This window comes from Rattus rattus, chromosome 12, assembly GCF_011064425.1.
Source record: "Rattus rattus isolate New Zealand chromosome 12, Rrattus_CSIRO_v1, whole genome shotgun sequence".
In the NCBI taxonomy this organism is placed as follows: Eukaryota; Metazoa; Chordata; class Mammalia; order Rodentia; family Muridae; genus Rattus; species Rattus rattus.
This window is the reverse complement of record NC_046165.1, coordinates 14,525,566-14,540,970: the sequence shown is the minus strand read 5'-3', so window position 1 is coordinate 14,540,970 and position 15,405 is coordinate 14,525,566. Positions and strand designations below refer to the sequence as shown.

At 35.8% G+C, this 15,405-nt stretch overlaps 1 protein-coding gene across 1 annotated transcript; it reads right to left on the bottom strand.

The window, feature by feature from the left end:
* Positions 1-11,316: 11,316 nt before the first annotated feature.
* On the bottom strand, positions 11,317-15,044 carry Slitrk6 (SLIT and NTRK like family member 6). The gene has a single exon (XM_032918114.1). The coding sequence runs from the start codon at positions 15,024-15,026 to the stop codon at positions 12,504-12,506; it is 2,523 nt and encodes an 840-aa protein (XP_032774005.1). The 5' UTR covers positions 15,027-15,044; the 3' UTR covers positions 11,317-12,503.
* Between the last annotated feature and the right edge of the window lie 361 nt (positions 15,045-15,405).

Below are 15,405 nucleotides of genomic sequence, written 5' to 3'. Positions count from 1 at the left end.
TCATATATTACATTCAAACTGGAGTTTTCGCTGCCTCTCCCTTCTAACCTCCCACCCCACATGTCCATACCCCTCTTGCCCACCCCAGATCATCCCCACACCCCTCAAAAAAATCAAGCCTCCCAGAGACATCAACCAAACAAGGCATGGCAAGCTACAATAAGACCAGACACAAAGCATCTACCATCCCATCTAAGCTGGATAAGTCAACCCAGTAGAAGGAAAAAAGTGCCACAAGTAGGAAAAAAACAAAAACAAAAACAAAAACAAACAAACAAAAAAACAGAGACAACCCCCACTCCCACTATTAGGATTTACACAATAATACCAAAACACTAAGCAATTCAGCCCTCGCATATATGTAGAGAACCTAAGTCAGACCCCGTGCAGGTTCCCTGATCTTTAGAGTTCTCGTGGTCCTGGTTAATTGGTTCTATGAGCCTTCTTTTCCTGGTGTCTCTGACCCCTCGGTTTCCTCAATGCTTTCCTCTCCTTCTAAGCAGGAATCCCAAACTCTGCCTGATGTTTGGCTGTGGGACTCTGCATCTGCTCCCATCTATTGCTGGATGAAGTCGCTCCAGTCTCTTTGATGAGGATTCTGCTAGTTCCTGGTTCGAGAACACAGTGCAAGCAGGACAATCTGTAGGTTAAAGATTTTCTGGTTCGGTTGGTGATCCTGTTTCTATACTTGAGGCCTTGTCTGGTTACCAAAGATGGCCGTTTCAGAATTGCTGTCGCCGTTTACTAGGAGTCTTTGCTAGGGTCACTTCTTTAGATTCTGTGGACTTTCCATTGAACTAGTTTCCATCTCCCTCAAATGCCTCTCAATACCAGGCTTTTCTCCCAGGAATTTCTTCCTCCTCACCTGCACAAGATTCCTTCTGTTCCCAAGACCACCTACCCTCAATCCAGCAGGGAAATCGATTCTATTTTCCCTTCCCATAAGATATGTCTCAACTACACTTTACCCTCTCTGCTGCTCCTAGTGTCCCTCCACAGTCCTCTCCCATGTATGTATATATAAATATCCATGTATAATTATATGGATATAAACTTAAATAATTTAACTATATAAATATTTGTTATGACAAATATTATAATGCACTTATTATATATATAATATATAATAATATAATATATTTTAAATATATCTAAAAATATATTTCTTTCTATATAACATTTTAAAAGAGGAACACTTGATTTAGATGTTATATTTAATGTTTTCAATTTAACTAATGCATTCTGCGAGATATAATATTTTGCACATAGGATAGCAGTATATGAATCAAGCATTGGAACTGATTGAATTGTTAGGGATTCAGGAAGGATATTTTAGTTAACTGATGTGATAAAACTGTTTTAACTTGGGAAACTCCTAAAGCTTAAGACCATGCTTATGGAAGAATAACCTTTAATGTTCTGAGGCTCTACAGCATTGTTGTAGATTATTAGACATTCTTAATCATAGAAAACCAAATTACATTTTGTAACATTATATCAAGAAAGAATTTGCCAATGGCTTTTTGATACAAATAGAAATGGCCAGAAATTTGCTATTTTTATTGTATTGTATATATGGCAATACATATAGTTCTATATAATTTTCTATAGTTATATAAATAGGAGAGGGGGAAGGAGAGAGAGAGAGAGAGAGAGAGAGAGAGAGAGAGAGAGAGAGAGAGAGAGAGAGAGAGAGAGAAGTAATCCGTATGGACTTGAACTGACAGTGTGAGTGAGGGTGAATCTTTCACTCTGACCCTTGTTCTGTTACCTCCAGTATTGCTATTCCAGACATGTGCCTCCAAGTTCAGTACATTGTATCTGAATAAAGAGATATATAAGCTACGAAATGATCAAGAATCAAGGGCTTAACATTATTCCCAGCATCCACCAAGCTCTTATCTCATTAGGCAATCATAGAAGATGATTCCTACAAAAGTTTCACATTAGTATTTGCTTACTCTAATGCCATAGAGGAAAGGGTTCTGTGGAGCATCAGAATGTACTATATGAAAGGATGTCCTTAAAAATTGGTTTTGGGATTTTGCTTTTTGTTTTCTTTGTTTGTTTGTTTAGTATTTATTTTATTGAATTTGATTTTACTTACATTTCAAATGTTATCCTTTTCCTGCTTTCCCTTCTGGAATCCCTCATCCTCCCTGCCCCCCACCTCTACGAGAGTGTTCACCCACCCATCCCCACCTATCTCCTCACCCTGGCTTTCCCCTATATGGGGGCTTTGAGCCTTCACAGGGCAAAGGGCCTCTCCTCTCATTGATGCCGGATGAAGACATCCTCTGCTACATATGTGGCTAGAGCCATGGGTCCTGCCATGTGTATTCTTTGGTTGGTGGTTTAGTCCATGGAAACTCTGGGGGGTCTGGTTGATTGATATTGTTGTTCTTTCTATGGTGTTGCAGTTGCCCTCAGCTCCTTCAGTCCTTTCTCTAACTCTTCCATTGGCGCCCCGTTTTCAATCCAACAGTTGCTTGAAAGCATCTGACTCTGTATTTCTCAGGCTCTGACAGAGTCTCTCAGGAGACACTTCTATCAGCTCAGGTCAGCATGCACTTCTCAGTAGCCAAATGATTGCCTGAGTTTGGTGACAGTATATGGGAAGGATCCCTGGGTGGGGCCATCTCTGGATGACCTTTCCCTCAGTTTCTGCTCCATAAATTGTCTCTTGCATTTCCTCCAGTAAATGTTTTGCTCTCCCTTCTAAGAAGGAGTGAAACATCCTCTCTTTGGTCTTCCAACTTCTTGAGCTTCATGTGGTCTGTGGATTGTATCTTGGGTATTCCAAGCTTTTGGGATAATATGCACTTATCAGTGAGTGTATGCCATGTGTGTTCTTTTGTGATTGGGTTACCTCACTCAGGATATTTTCTAGCTCCATCCATTGTTTCATTTATTTATATTTATCAAGCAGATTGTTCAAAGGCAGCCAGTTTATGGGAAAACTACTGATGTTTATATACTGGAAAGTTTATTTTCAAGCTGAAATTGAGGGTTATGGAGATGGAGACCTATCTAGAAATTCTTACAACAGATATGTTTATAATGCATGACCTGCAAGTCATTGGCTGCCAATCACCTGTATAGAGCAGAGCTGTAAATATTTCTTCAGTATGATTTGAAGTCAAGTTGGGAAAATATAACCTTCTTCTTAGTCACAGAAAATGACCATTACATTTACATAGATCTGTATCTATGTGAAACTACAAAATATTGAGCCAAAGCTATAATGAAATTGAAATATACAAATTCCTTTCATAATTTAAAATAAATATTACCTTATCTTTATATAGTTTTACTTTCTATTTATGTGTGTTTTGCTTGTATGTATGTATACACATTATTTGTGTGCCTGGTGACCACAGAGGTCAGAAGATGGTGTGAGATGCTCTTAAACTGGGGTTATATACAAGTATGAGGCACCATATGTGTGCTGGAACCCATGTTCTTAGTAAGAGTAAATAATCCATCACACCAGCATCTCACCTTTTGGAAATCTGTATTCTGATATTTTTAATTACTTGATCAAAATTTAAAATATACTCAAATTCATTTCTTACATTTGTATGAAAGTACTTCACATAAAGCTCAATTGGTAAGAATGACAGATTCTTCCTATAATTAGAATGATTAAACAAAATGGTAACTATTGTATAATAGTCTGATAGCATGATATTTTCTATGTAAATGAATACCATCCAAATCTTCAAATCATTTCCAAAATTCATGTGAGATGGTGTTTGATAAGAAAAATAAGAATGAAAATTTCCAACTGAAGAATATATTATCTGGGTGTATTATACATTTGAACATGGGAAATTAACTCCCACATGTTCATTTTTTGTTGTGCTAAAATGATAAAGATAAAATTAATTACAGATTTTTATAAATATTTGACTAAATGAATGAAAACAAGCTATTATTGAATACTAAACACTGGTTAGAATAATGGTTAAAACTGTCTTTTTATCAGTAAGGATGCTTAGTAGTAAAATAGAGGGTTCACATAGATCACAGTGACACAGATCCTGCTATGTCTATTGTTATATTCCTACATTGAATACTTTTCTACCCATGACTTTACTTGTTAAGACCACGAGAAGACTCTTTATTATTTGAAAATATATGTTTTCATATATTTTATATTCCACCAGTCATCGTCTGAATAACACTCAAGTAGCACTAGATAACATTTCTTATAAATAAATTATTTAAATTTTTATTTATTAAACCTTTTTCATAATCTCTTTTTAACAAATGGTGCTGGAAAATAGCTATATACAAAAATGAATAGGATAAGGAAATATAAACGGAGAAATTTTTAAAAATGAATCATAAACAAATATGTAGAATTTAGATAATTTAAGTTTATCATAGGAGGTATTTTGAGGAAGAAGAAGAAAAAGAAGGAGAAGAAGGAGAACTAGAAGGAAGCGGAGGAAGAGGAGGAGAAGAAGAAGAAGAGGAAGAAGAAGGAGGAGAAGGAGAAGGAGAAGGAGAAGAAGAAGAAGAAGAGGAAGAGGAAGAGGAAGAGGAAGAAGAGGAAGAGGAGGAGGAAGAGAAGGAGGAAGAGGAGGAGGAAGAGGAAGAAAAAGAGGCAGAAGTGCTCTCTGGCTTTCTCTGCTTCTACTACCTTGTTGTCTCCCCTCCCCATGCCCTAAATAAATTCTATTCTAGACTAAAAATAAATTAGAAATAGCAGCAGCAGCTGCAGGAGGAGGAGAAGGAGGAGGAGGAGGAGGAGGAGAGGAGGAGGAGGAGAAAGAGAAAGAGGAAGAGGAAGAGGAAGAGGAAGAGAAAAAACATCAGCATCAAAAAGATTTTATGTTGTAAATTACTAAACTGAGACATATCTGCCCTATAATTGGCAGCGTTAGTGCAACGAAAAATGAGCCATAGAATGAAACTTGCAAATACACAGTCTTGCAAATGCATATACATTAAAATATTTACATTAGCTATACAAATAGTCATTAAAATCAATAAAAAGACAAAATAAATTTAAAAGACATCCAAAATAAATAAACAGATCTCTGACAAGTGATTTATATTTCTGTGTACATACATGCATGTGTGCATGTGCACTCATGTGTTACAAGTGAATATAATAAAATATTTTGATTGTTATTAGAGGTAGGCAAATTAAATTATTTTCCACTACAGATCTATGGGAATAACAAATTTCATTGTCTTCACCAAATCTTCTGTGTGTCTTAAATTATAGACTCTTATTCCTTGTAAGTGGGAATCCAAAATAGACCAGAAACATTTGGAAGCTCTTGTTTTGAAAACGAATTGTAGGCCTAATGTGTAATGGAATAATTATTTTCCTTAGGAAGTACTCAAATGAAAGTTTATATTTAGAAAGGAATCTGCACACAGAGGTTGATAATAGCTTTATTTATAATTAAAACCTCTTCCCCCTCTTCCTTCTCCTTTTCCCTCTTCTTCTTTTTCTTCTTCTTCAAAATACCTACTATGATATACTCAAATTATTTAATTTTTACATATATGTTCATGATTCATTTTTAAAAAGTTCTCAGCTTATATTTTCTTATCCTATTCATTTTGTATATGGCTATTTTCCAGCACCATTTGTTAAAAAGAGATTATGAAAAATGTTTAATCAAATAAAAAATTAAATAATTTGTTTATAAGAAATGTTATCTAGTGCTACTTGAGTGAATAATGAACCATGGCTCACCCAGCTGATAGAATATTGTTCAATGGTATAAGGAAGCTGTCAAGCCCGACAGATCACAGAATGAACCTCACTGAATACCAATAAGTGAAAGAAGTCAATCCTGAAAGCCCTCATGGTGTAAGGTTCCAACACTATGTTGGAAAAGGCAGATCTATTCAGACAATGTAGAAGGTCCAAGGTTACTAGTGAATGAGCAGTAGGCAAACTCCTGGGATTTGTAAGAAAGAAGAACTATAGTGGATAAAACCATATTTGTGAGCACGCTTATCAAAATCTAGGATAAGTATTCAACAGAATACTCATGCAAACTATGAATTTCAGCTGAAAGCAATTGTCACACACTAACTCTTTACAAGAAATGCCATTTTCCCCTGTGTATGATTGCAGAAAGAGTTGTATTTGTATGAGAGAAAGTTATATACACCAGTCTATCAATTTGGTACAAAGTCCCAAACTACTTTTGAAATAACACCTACTTGAATTGGAAACAGTTATTTCATAAAATTTTTCTAGGCTTTGAAGGGTACATTTGCTGAGATAATGATATTTGCGTGTGTCTGTAGTTGTGCTTGCTGTTTGGAGGAAGGGACTGAGATGAAGGGGGCAAGCATGTATAGCACTGGGCCTGAAACCAACACATAAACATGTTCCTCAGGGCCTCCACAATTTTCTTTCCTGGGGTGGTTTCTTGCTGAACTTGAAGCTTACTCATTTGGCCAGTGAGTGGGTGGGTTCTCTGGATAGACTGTATCTGCTCAGAGTCACTCCTGGTTTTTCCTTGTTTTGTTTCTGTTTGTTTCCTTTCTTCCTTCCTTCCTTCCATCCTTCTTTCTTTCTTTCTTTCTTTCTTTCTTTCTTTCTTTCTTTCTTTCTTTCTTTCTTTCTTTCTTTCTTTTTTTTTCATCTTTTGCTAGCAAAGAACAAAACTCAGTTTTTCATACTTGCATAGCAGGCAGTCTACACACTGACTCATGTCCTCCTCGACCATCATCTTTATTCTAACTTACAGAAAATACCACGAAGCTAGAACCCAAACATTGGTCAAATGAAATATGATACTATAATCTGCGAGTGTATTATTACAGTTAAATTGTTTGCTCTTTTCATACATTGCCTTTACATTTTAATTCAAACTAATATGACAACTGAGAGGATTATGATTTATTTGGTACTATTTTTACTGTTAGAAAATTTCATTCTTAAAGATGCTTTTTGAAAAAAAATGTATATATTGATGGATAACAAACAGTTTCAGAGATTGCAGAAGACATGGCACAATTATTTCCCGACAATCACAGAGACAAAATTTCTACTCAGTTCCATTATTAATAAATAAAAACCTCTAAAATGAAATAATACATACTTTTACATGATACAGAACTATATAACTCTTTGTTAATACTATTCTGATATCTCATTTTTCTTTCAAGAAAAGGTTGTTTCTGTGTATACTTGAACACAGTAGCAACATAAACAAATTGAAGTATTGTGATTCCCATTGTCGCTTAAATACTCTCATAAATACCGCAGTTCTGCAAGGTCACTGCCCTAACAATTAAAGAAAAGAGTGGATCAAAGACAGCAGTAAATTGCAGCTCATGTTCTGCAGCTGCTTCTATTTATAGCCATAATTGTCTAAGACAGTCGTTATCAACCTGTGGGTTGCGACCCCTTTGTCAGTCACATATCGGATATACTGCATATCAGACCTCTACATTTTTATTCATAACAGTAGCCAAATTCCAGACAGTGTTTCAACCCAAATAGTTTTAGGATTGGAGGGGTCACAACAACATGAGGGATTGCATTAAAGGGTTACAGCATTAGGAAGGTTAAACTCACTGATCTCAGATAACTCACTTTCTCACTGTTAAAGCATAGTACTCATTGAAGAACTCATTGAAAAGCTGCAGGTGATTATGGACTTTGATGTGATTTAGGATCTTTTTGTTTGCACTACCATAACATGTAGGTTTGATTTTAGAGTGCTAAGATTAGGGGCCAAATTATCTGATAAGTAGATTTTTATTCCTACAAAGCATATTTGTCTATTACACTTATTTCCTGAAAATTAGCACTGTGCTGTACTTTTAAGAGAACACCCTTCTTTTGCTATGAGTTGCTATACGAATTTATGACTGATATTAGATAGCAAGGACATCTGTGTGTTTTGATCCCTCAGAATATGATGAAAAATATGGAAAATAATTAGCATGTATTTACACTAATGGTTGTTTCCTTGAAAATAGTGGTCCATTACAATCAAATAATTTCAAGAGTATGATTGTTTTGTATATACTTTCTTAATGAAATGAGGTTTAATTTCTCAGAAGTTTTCTATAAGTTGATCATTTAATATTAATTTGTTCTTGGAAGATCATGTTTGTCTTGGTAAAAAAAATGGCATATGAAAAGGAAAACATTGTGTTATAAGGCCAAGTGTTTTGCTCTCTATGTTTAAAAATGGTAACAACAGTACTCTTTTTCAAAAGTGCCCAATGCTAATTGAGTTAAGGCAGAAATATACCAGAGTGTGCCTGTAATTCATTGTTTTGAATTGTTTCCTTTCTTCATTCACTAATCTGCTGAAAGACATTTACTAACAGAAGAGTAATTGTCTATTTAATTTGCTTTCACAGCAGCTAGAATAGGGTTTTATATCTGGCTGTCTACCTTGTTATAAACATAGAAGGATGACATTGTATACAATAAGCATTAATATATCTTCTATAAGGAATGGTATCAATAAGGATAATAATACAAGTTATTACTGGCATAAGTAATTAGTCATTAACAACATAATTTAATGTTAAAATTATAACCACAGTTAAACATCAGTAATGTATAATATTTGAGTCATATTTTCAGATACAAACCCAAGGACATATTTCAGGTATCAAGAATTAGAAAAAGTGTAGTTCTGAGTTTTGCGTTTTTAATTATAAGTCCATTCCTAAGTCATTAAGTATTTTTTTAATTTGTTTCCCAGATGTGAGGTTATTCTGGCTGGGGTAGGAAAAGCAAGAACAGAATCTCTCTATTTACATTAGAATTTTGAAATTTTATAAGACTCTGTCATCCTCATAAAAAAACTGTAAGGGCAAAAGAAATGAAAAAGATCCTTCATCCACTGTGTAAGCCATTTTCCACATGAGGAGAAGCCTCAATAGCATTTGTGCAAACACATGTCTGAACGACTGTCTTTTCAGGAAGAGAAAACTTTCAATGGTTGTTTGAGTATCAAATGAATGAGGAGTACTGTCGAAAATTCTGTGGATACTTCTTTTCTGAAAAATAAAATACATCTCTAAAAGCCTGCAGGTTGTTTGTTAATCTCCTCTTCTTTTAAAGTGTTTTCCATTATTTATTTGTTAGCTCTCACATAAAAATAATGCAATTTAATATTGAAAATATTGATATCTCTTTATAGTTGCCATATACAAATTATAATACACATTTTATATTATCTCATTTAATGTCTATTTAATTAGTAGATGTCACATAAATACATATGTGATAAATAGAGATCATATATAGGTATTTTAATTGATAGATATGGATATATAGATTTGAAAACAAAGTCCTATGAAGAGATATAAGCCATTGGGTGGAAACTGTCATGTTAATGAGAAAGGGTTTACATATGTCAGATTTTCAATGCTGCTTCAAATCTTAAACCTTTTAAATTAGTTGGCCAAGGCATCAAGGGAGCTTAAGGCAGCTTACATGATGCTTCAGTTTATTTAACGTGAAATCAATAGAGAGAGGTTTTGTCTGTGCCAGAATACAGGATGTTGATTGTAAAAAGGCAACACAATTGATATCATTTTTCCTCGACAAATTTTAAAATTTCAGTCCCATGACAGAGATTAATGGAAGGTCTCAATGTCTTAAAGTCACAAGGACTTGCGTGTTCTTTACCGGCTACTGTGACTTTTCCTAGAAACCTTCCTGTAACTTACATATAATAGATTAGGACAGATTAAAATAATAGGCTGCAATGATAAAATATTATTGCCAATACATTGCAGAAATTCAGTTTCTGTACACAACTCAAGATACACAGGGATACAAAATGAAAAAAGGATAATTTCTACTTGGAATAGGAAGTGAATCACATACAATTAAGGGGATTTTATGTAACCAACGTACAGTGACATAAGAGTTGGGACACTTGGTTACTCTGCTAGCTCAGCAGTCATGTGACTTTGTAATCAAGTAATGCAACAGCTTTCATTTTGTTTCATATAAAGGTATATAGAACAAAAGTAAACAATCAAATATTTGAAACTTTTTCACAGATCATAATACCTCACTTGAGATACAAGCCAATAATCAATAATAAGTAGCAAAATACGTGACAAAGGAATATGTACTGTCAAACAAATATTTAATTACTTAAAATATTATACAGCCTGGAAGCTATAATATTTTTCAGGTTCTTTAAAGTTTTTATCATGTTTTATTGTCTTTGATTTTTGGGATATCTGTAACTTGAGGGCTATACTTACATGGTTTCATAAATAATTTTGTTCCTCTAGATAAGAAGTTGAAAATTCAGATTATTATTTTCAGCAATGAAAAGTACATGGAGATGTAAAGGGAAGGATAGTCCTGAAGGCGGGATTTTCTTCGTGCACGTATGTACTTGCATGCACAGAGCAGTTCAAAGGTTTCTGAGGCATGGGCTTTGTTAAATCTTGCTAATACTCCTGTGGTTATGATTGGGATAAAAGATATTGGCAGAAACTCAACTGAGTAGGAGAAATAGGATAACACATTGTATGTTCAAGATTTTCCTTTTACTCGATGTTTTGTGTGTAAATTCCATCCTTGGAGAAATTATTAGTCACTGTTTTCTACAAAACATAAAGCAATTGTATGTGCATGCATTTTTACCTAGAAATTTTTACTTTTAGGCAAAAACTCAAGCATGTGTCTTTCCAAGTTCTGGAAAGGAATGAAGTGATGTTGGTTTACAATGAGCCTCTAAAGTGCTGATTCCATCAATGTAAGAAATAATTTACTATATAAAGCTGGTGAATGTGATTACACATTAGACTCAGATCTAGTCTTCAAATCTTTGGGTGCAGACCTCACAGGATTAATAGGAGGGAAAAGAAAGGAGTACTGAAAGATGAAATACCGGGTGGACTACTCAGACATTGCTGAAAGACATTGTTACATGTGTGGGCAAAAGTACATCTTCTACAAAGTACTTCTTTTATTAATCTCTCTCTCCCAATAAGAACTCAGGATTGCAATGTATTAAAAACACAGACTTCAATTATGTTGAGTGATTCTTTTGTCCTGGTAGAGTCTAATATATGAAAATTATAAATACAAATGGATAAGCAAACAACCTATTTCAAATTTGGTTAGGTGTCATTCCTATGGAAAACCAAAAGGCTTACTCCGTGTGTGTGTGTGTGTGTGTGTGTGTGTGTGTGTGTGTGTGTGTGTGTGTGTGATGAACACAAGACTTCTATGCACACACAAACAGAACCAATCTTTTCTATATGCAGAGAGCATACAGAGGTGGTAATCATGACATAATTGAATCACAGCTTAGAGTAATTGATTGAAACACACTTAAATGTGTTTTCATTTTAATTTTATTGAAGTGAGCAGTATTCTTGAACTTTCTTAAAAGGCACCCAAGTATAATTATCTTGTGAACCAAAAATATACAAAACTGTACAGAATAAATAGTTCATAGAAATCTAGTGATACCTCCTTGTAAAATAAAGCTATACCATCCCTCTCCTGAGGCAACTCAGAACACTTACCTTTAGTAGTGCCTTTTGCTACTAGTCTACAACATCTATCAGGGTATGTCAATAAAAAATAAAATAATTTTTACTATTCATTTTACACCTTTGAGTTACTTGCCACGAGAGACATATTTTCATCATTATCATCCAGTCATACAAATAATTGACACTATGAAAAGAAGCAAGCCTCCTAAGTGCTCTAATCATCTATTCAGTAGAATCTCAGTAGCATTTAAAAAAATATCCCAAGAAGAATAGAATGTTGAACACAAACAACATACCTTAGCCTCACAGCAGCTTTACATCAGAAACATCCACACAAAAAGGTGTAGATTAAACTAACACGTTAGCTTAGTTTCCCACATGAACTATTTGCCATCTTGAGTCTTAATTCAGAAAGCTTAGCAGTGGCATTTGTCTATTCATTCCTTGTTGAAAATTGTGAATCATTAATGGCCCACATAATTACAAAATTTACATTTTTAATCACTATAGCCATTTCGAAATTTAAGTTCCAGTTCCCTTTTCACTTCATTTTGAGAAAATTTGGTGCGTTTGGCCATTTAAATTTCTGACATATACGTTGGTTATGAATATATTCCTTACATGGTATGTATATATATATATACAGGTATATACTTAACTGATGAGATTTAATTGTATTTAGTCATGAATGGAGTATTCAAGAAACTGGAGCTTTTTCTATGTTCAACCCTTTAGGTGTGCAAGAGAAATTCTATCAAATACTTGTAAGCATGTGAAGCAATTCTACTATAACCCCTGCAGCAGTTATGTGCAAGGACTTGCTTTATTTAGAACAGGCTATACTGCCTGATGATAATGCCATGGCTTCCTCAATTATCCCTGAGTTTCACTTTCTTCTTTTATCTCCCATAGGATTACTGCTGTGCTGAATTCTGATTGATGACACCCGTGTAAGGCACTTATTTCAAAGGTCTGGACTTAAGTCAGAATCACAGCCTTTCTGCAAAAGCCCATAACCATTTCCTCTATGTCTGCTGCTCCAAGACTTCTAGATAGTCAGGCTCAGCATGCAAGTTCGCTTTGAGCTCAAAATACTCATTTTTAGTCTGTTCTACCAGCACCTTTCTGGGTCGTGAGTACATCAGAGTTTCCATTAGTTTCAGCTCCTCGTGGGCTCCAGGATAGTTAACCTCTACATCTGGCTGGAGCTGAGCAATATTTTTCCGTAGGTACTCTGTGATGCCAAGCTGCTGAAGTTCTCTTTCTTTGTCCAAAATGTTCCTGTATAGTAAACTCGCATCCTGAAAAGGTAGGAAATCTGTTGATTGGTCTACGACTTTGTATTTCATATTTGAACCTGTAAGGGGTGAATGATTTTCTCGTTCCAACAGGCTCCTTTGAAGATGTTTCGCATCGTTTCCTTCTTTATCACTTCTTTCTTCAACTTCTTCCAAATGCTTTGGACCGAAGGATGGGCTTCTGTAGACATGAACCATTGGGCTCACCATGTGCTGTTCGTAGAGAGAGGAAGAGGGCCTTTCCGTTGTATGGTGAGTTGTTTTATGGCCATACATGCTATACTGCAGGTGTACAGGGCTGGTGTCTCTCAGTTGCTCCTCTACCTTTTTCTTCTTGTATCTTCTCCTGCGGTGGAGGACAAATACCACTATCCCCGCGGCGCAGAATACAATAGTTATGAACACAATCAGAAGTCCTAATATCAGAACCGATAGGGGCACAGCATCAGTGAGGGAACTCAAAAGAGTACCAGCCGCATCGGCTGCCATTGTGGGAGAAGTGACAATAATGTAGCTAGTCTGAGTTGGCATGGAAGGGTTATTCACTAAACCAGGGCAGAGAAGTTCACTGTTGAGGGCTTTTAATTCCTTTTTGTCAAGATGCCCTGGGGAAGCGCAGAGGATGTCATCTGTCACGGTGCCCTTGCCAAGCTTGTGTATCCATTGCTGCAATCCAACCAGGTCACAAGAGCAATCCCATGGGTTATCCTCAAGGTCAATCTGTATCAGTAAGTCAAGGTCATCTAAGATGTTGCTTACAGGTAAATGGGTGAATTGGTTTGTTTTAAGATTTACTCTAGTTAGAGGAATACCTAAAAAAATATGTGTCGGTAAAACGTGAAGGAGATTGTTATTTAAATAAAGAACTTTCAGTTTAGGCATTGGGTTGAAGGTCCCTGGCAATATTTCCTTTACCGCATTGTATTCGAGATACAAATACTCGAGACTGTAAAGACCAAGGAACATGCCTTTATTTAGTTTGGTCAGATGGTTGCCATTGAGATAGAGTTTCTGGAGCCTTGTCAGGTTCATAAATGATCCTTCTTCAAGAACTTCAATACGATTGTTTCCCAAGTGAAGCATTTCCAACGTGAAATAGTCCATCAGGTCAGCCTTCATTAAAGTATGAATAATATTGCCTGCAAGGATCAGCTTTCTAGGATTGTGTGGAGGAGGTTGCAGATCTGACACACTTTCAATATTGCGCTCCTGACAGTGGATTAGAAGTCCTGAAGGGGAGAGAACTTTGCAGTTGCATGGAACAGGACAATAGGGTACCGGAAGCTGAGTGGACGGCTTCGTAAGGTAAGGTACGGAACCTGGCGCTTTGGTGGGTTGTTTTAAAATGGATGTATTCTTGCTTGATAGGCGACTGTCACTTGTGGAAGATGTTATGGCCAGCAAAGACCCTGCTGGATCCTCGTGCTCTTCATATACTGGGGGAGTAGGGCAAATAGATTCCTTTTTCAAGCGGCTCAGTATGCTTCCTTTGAAAAGTGGAGGGCTGTAGCATATGACTTCACCAATGATAGACTGTGGAGGCATATTTTCCAGCCAGTTCTTTAGCTGCAATAATTCACAATTGCAGGCCCACTTATTGTCCTCCAACTGGAGATCCAATATCCGGCCAATGTGTTCTAAAAAGCCAACATAAGGCAAGGTTTGCAACTGATTTCCACGAAGATCTAGATGGGTTAAAGGAACGAATCGAAATATGTTTGGAGGAAGACTCTCGATGGCATTGTCATTTAAAATTAACACTTTCAGCCTGTTGAGCTTACTGAAGGCACTCTGTTCAATCACTGTAATAAAATTATTATCAGCCTGCAAGAATTCCAGGTTCTCCAAACCGTGGAAGGTATCCTCTTTGAGAATCTCCAAGGAATTGTGATTGATATGAAGTTGTTTAAGAAGTCCAAGGCCATTAAATGCACCTGTCTCGATATCTGCTATGTTGTTAAATCCAAGGTGTATTGAAAGGGCATTGGTAAGCCCAGAAAAGTCATTTGTGTGGAGCATTGTCAAGCCATTATTTAATAAACTTAAGTGGAAAGGTCGTGATGGTGGCACACTTATTTGGGATAATGTATTGATGCCCTTTTCTTCACAGTTTATTATCATTATGCCATCTTTCTCTTCACAAGTACAAAGAGTGTCGCAAGAGCCTCTGACTGGGGGCATGGGTGACTGCGACTGTAGAGATAGACAAGCAAGAAGAGAGGGATAAAGGAGATAAATCCTCAGCTTCATTTTGTCCTACGATGGGATCTGTGTCTGTTAAAGAAAAAAAGAATTCCAATCACAGGGGATTCTAATGGGCAAAAGCAGCGAGAAGTGTCTGATAAGGTTTGTATACAAAGGAAAGTACCATGAAACTACAAATAACTTGTCATCATTTCTACATTTTTGTTTAGTTTGAATAAACATTTAAACAGAGTACTTTAACTTTAACTTGTATCTTCCTCAAAAATAAGGACAATTAAACATTATAATTTTATATCAGCACTTGTGATCACAAGTGTTAAAAAGTACTTTTCACAGAGAAGAGAATTTCTCCTTGGCTACTTCAAAATGGTCCAAACGGAATATGTGGATATATCATATCTAATTTCCCTTGCAACAAATTTCC

Excerpts from the sequence above, each read along its gene's own strand:
- Slitrk6 (XM_032918114.1), bottom strand. The coding sequence starts at position 15,026 with ATGAAGCTGAGGATTTATCTCCTTTATCCCTCTCTTCTTGCTTGTCTA.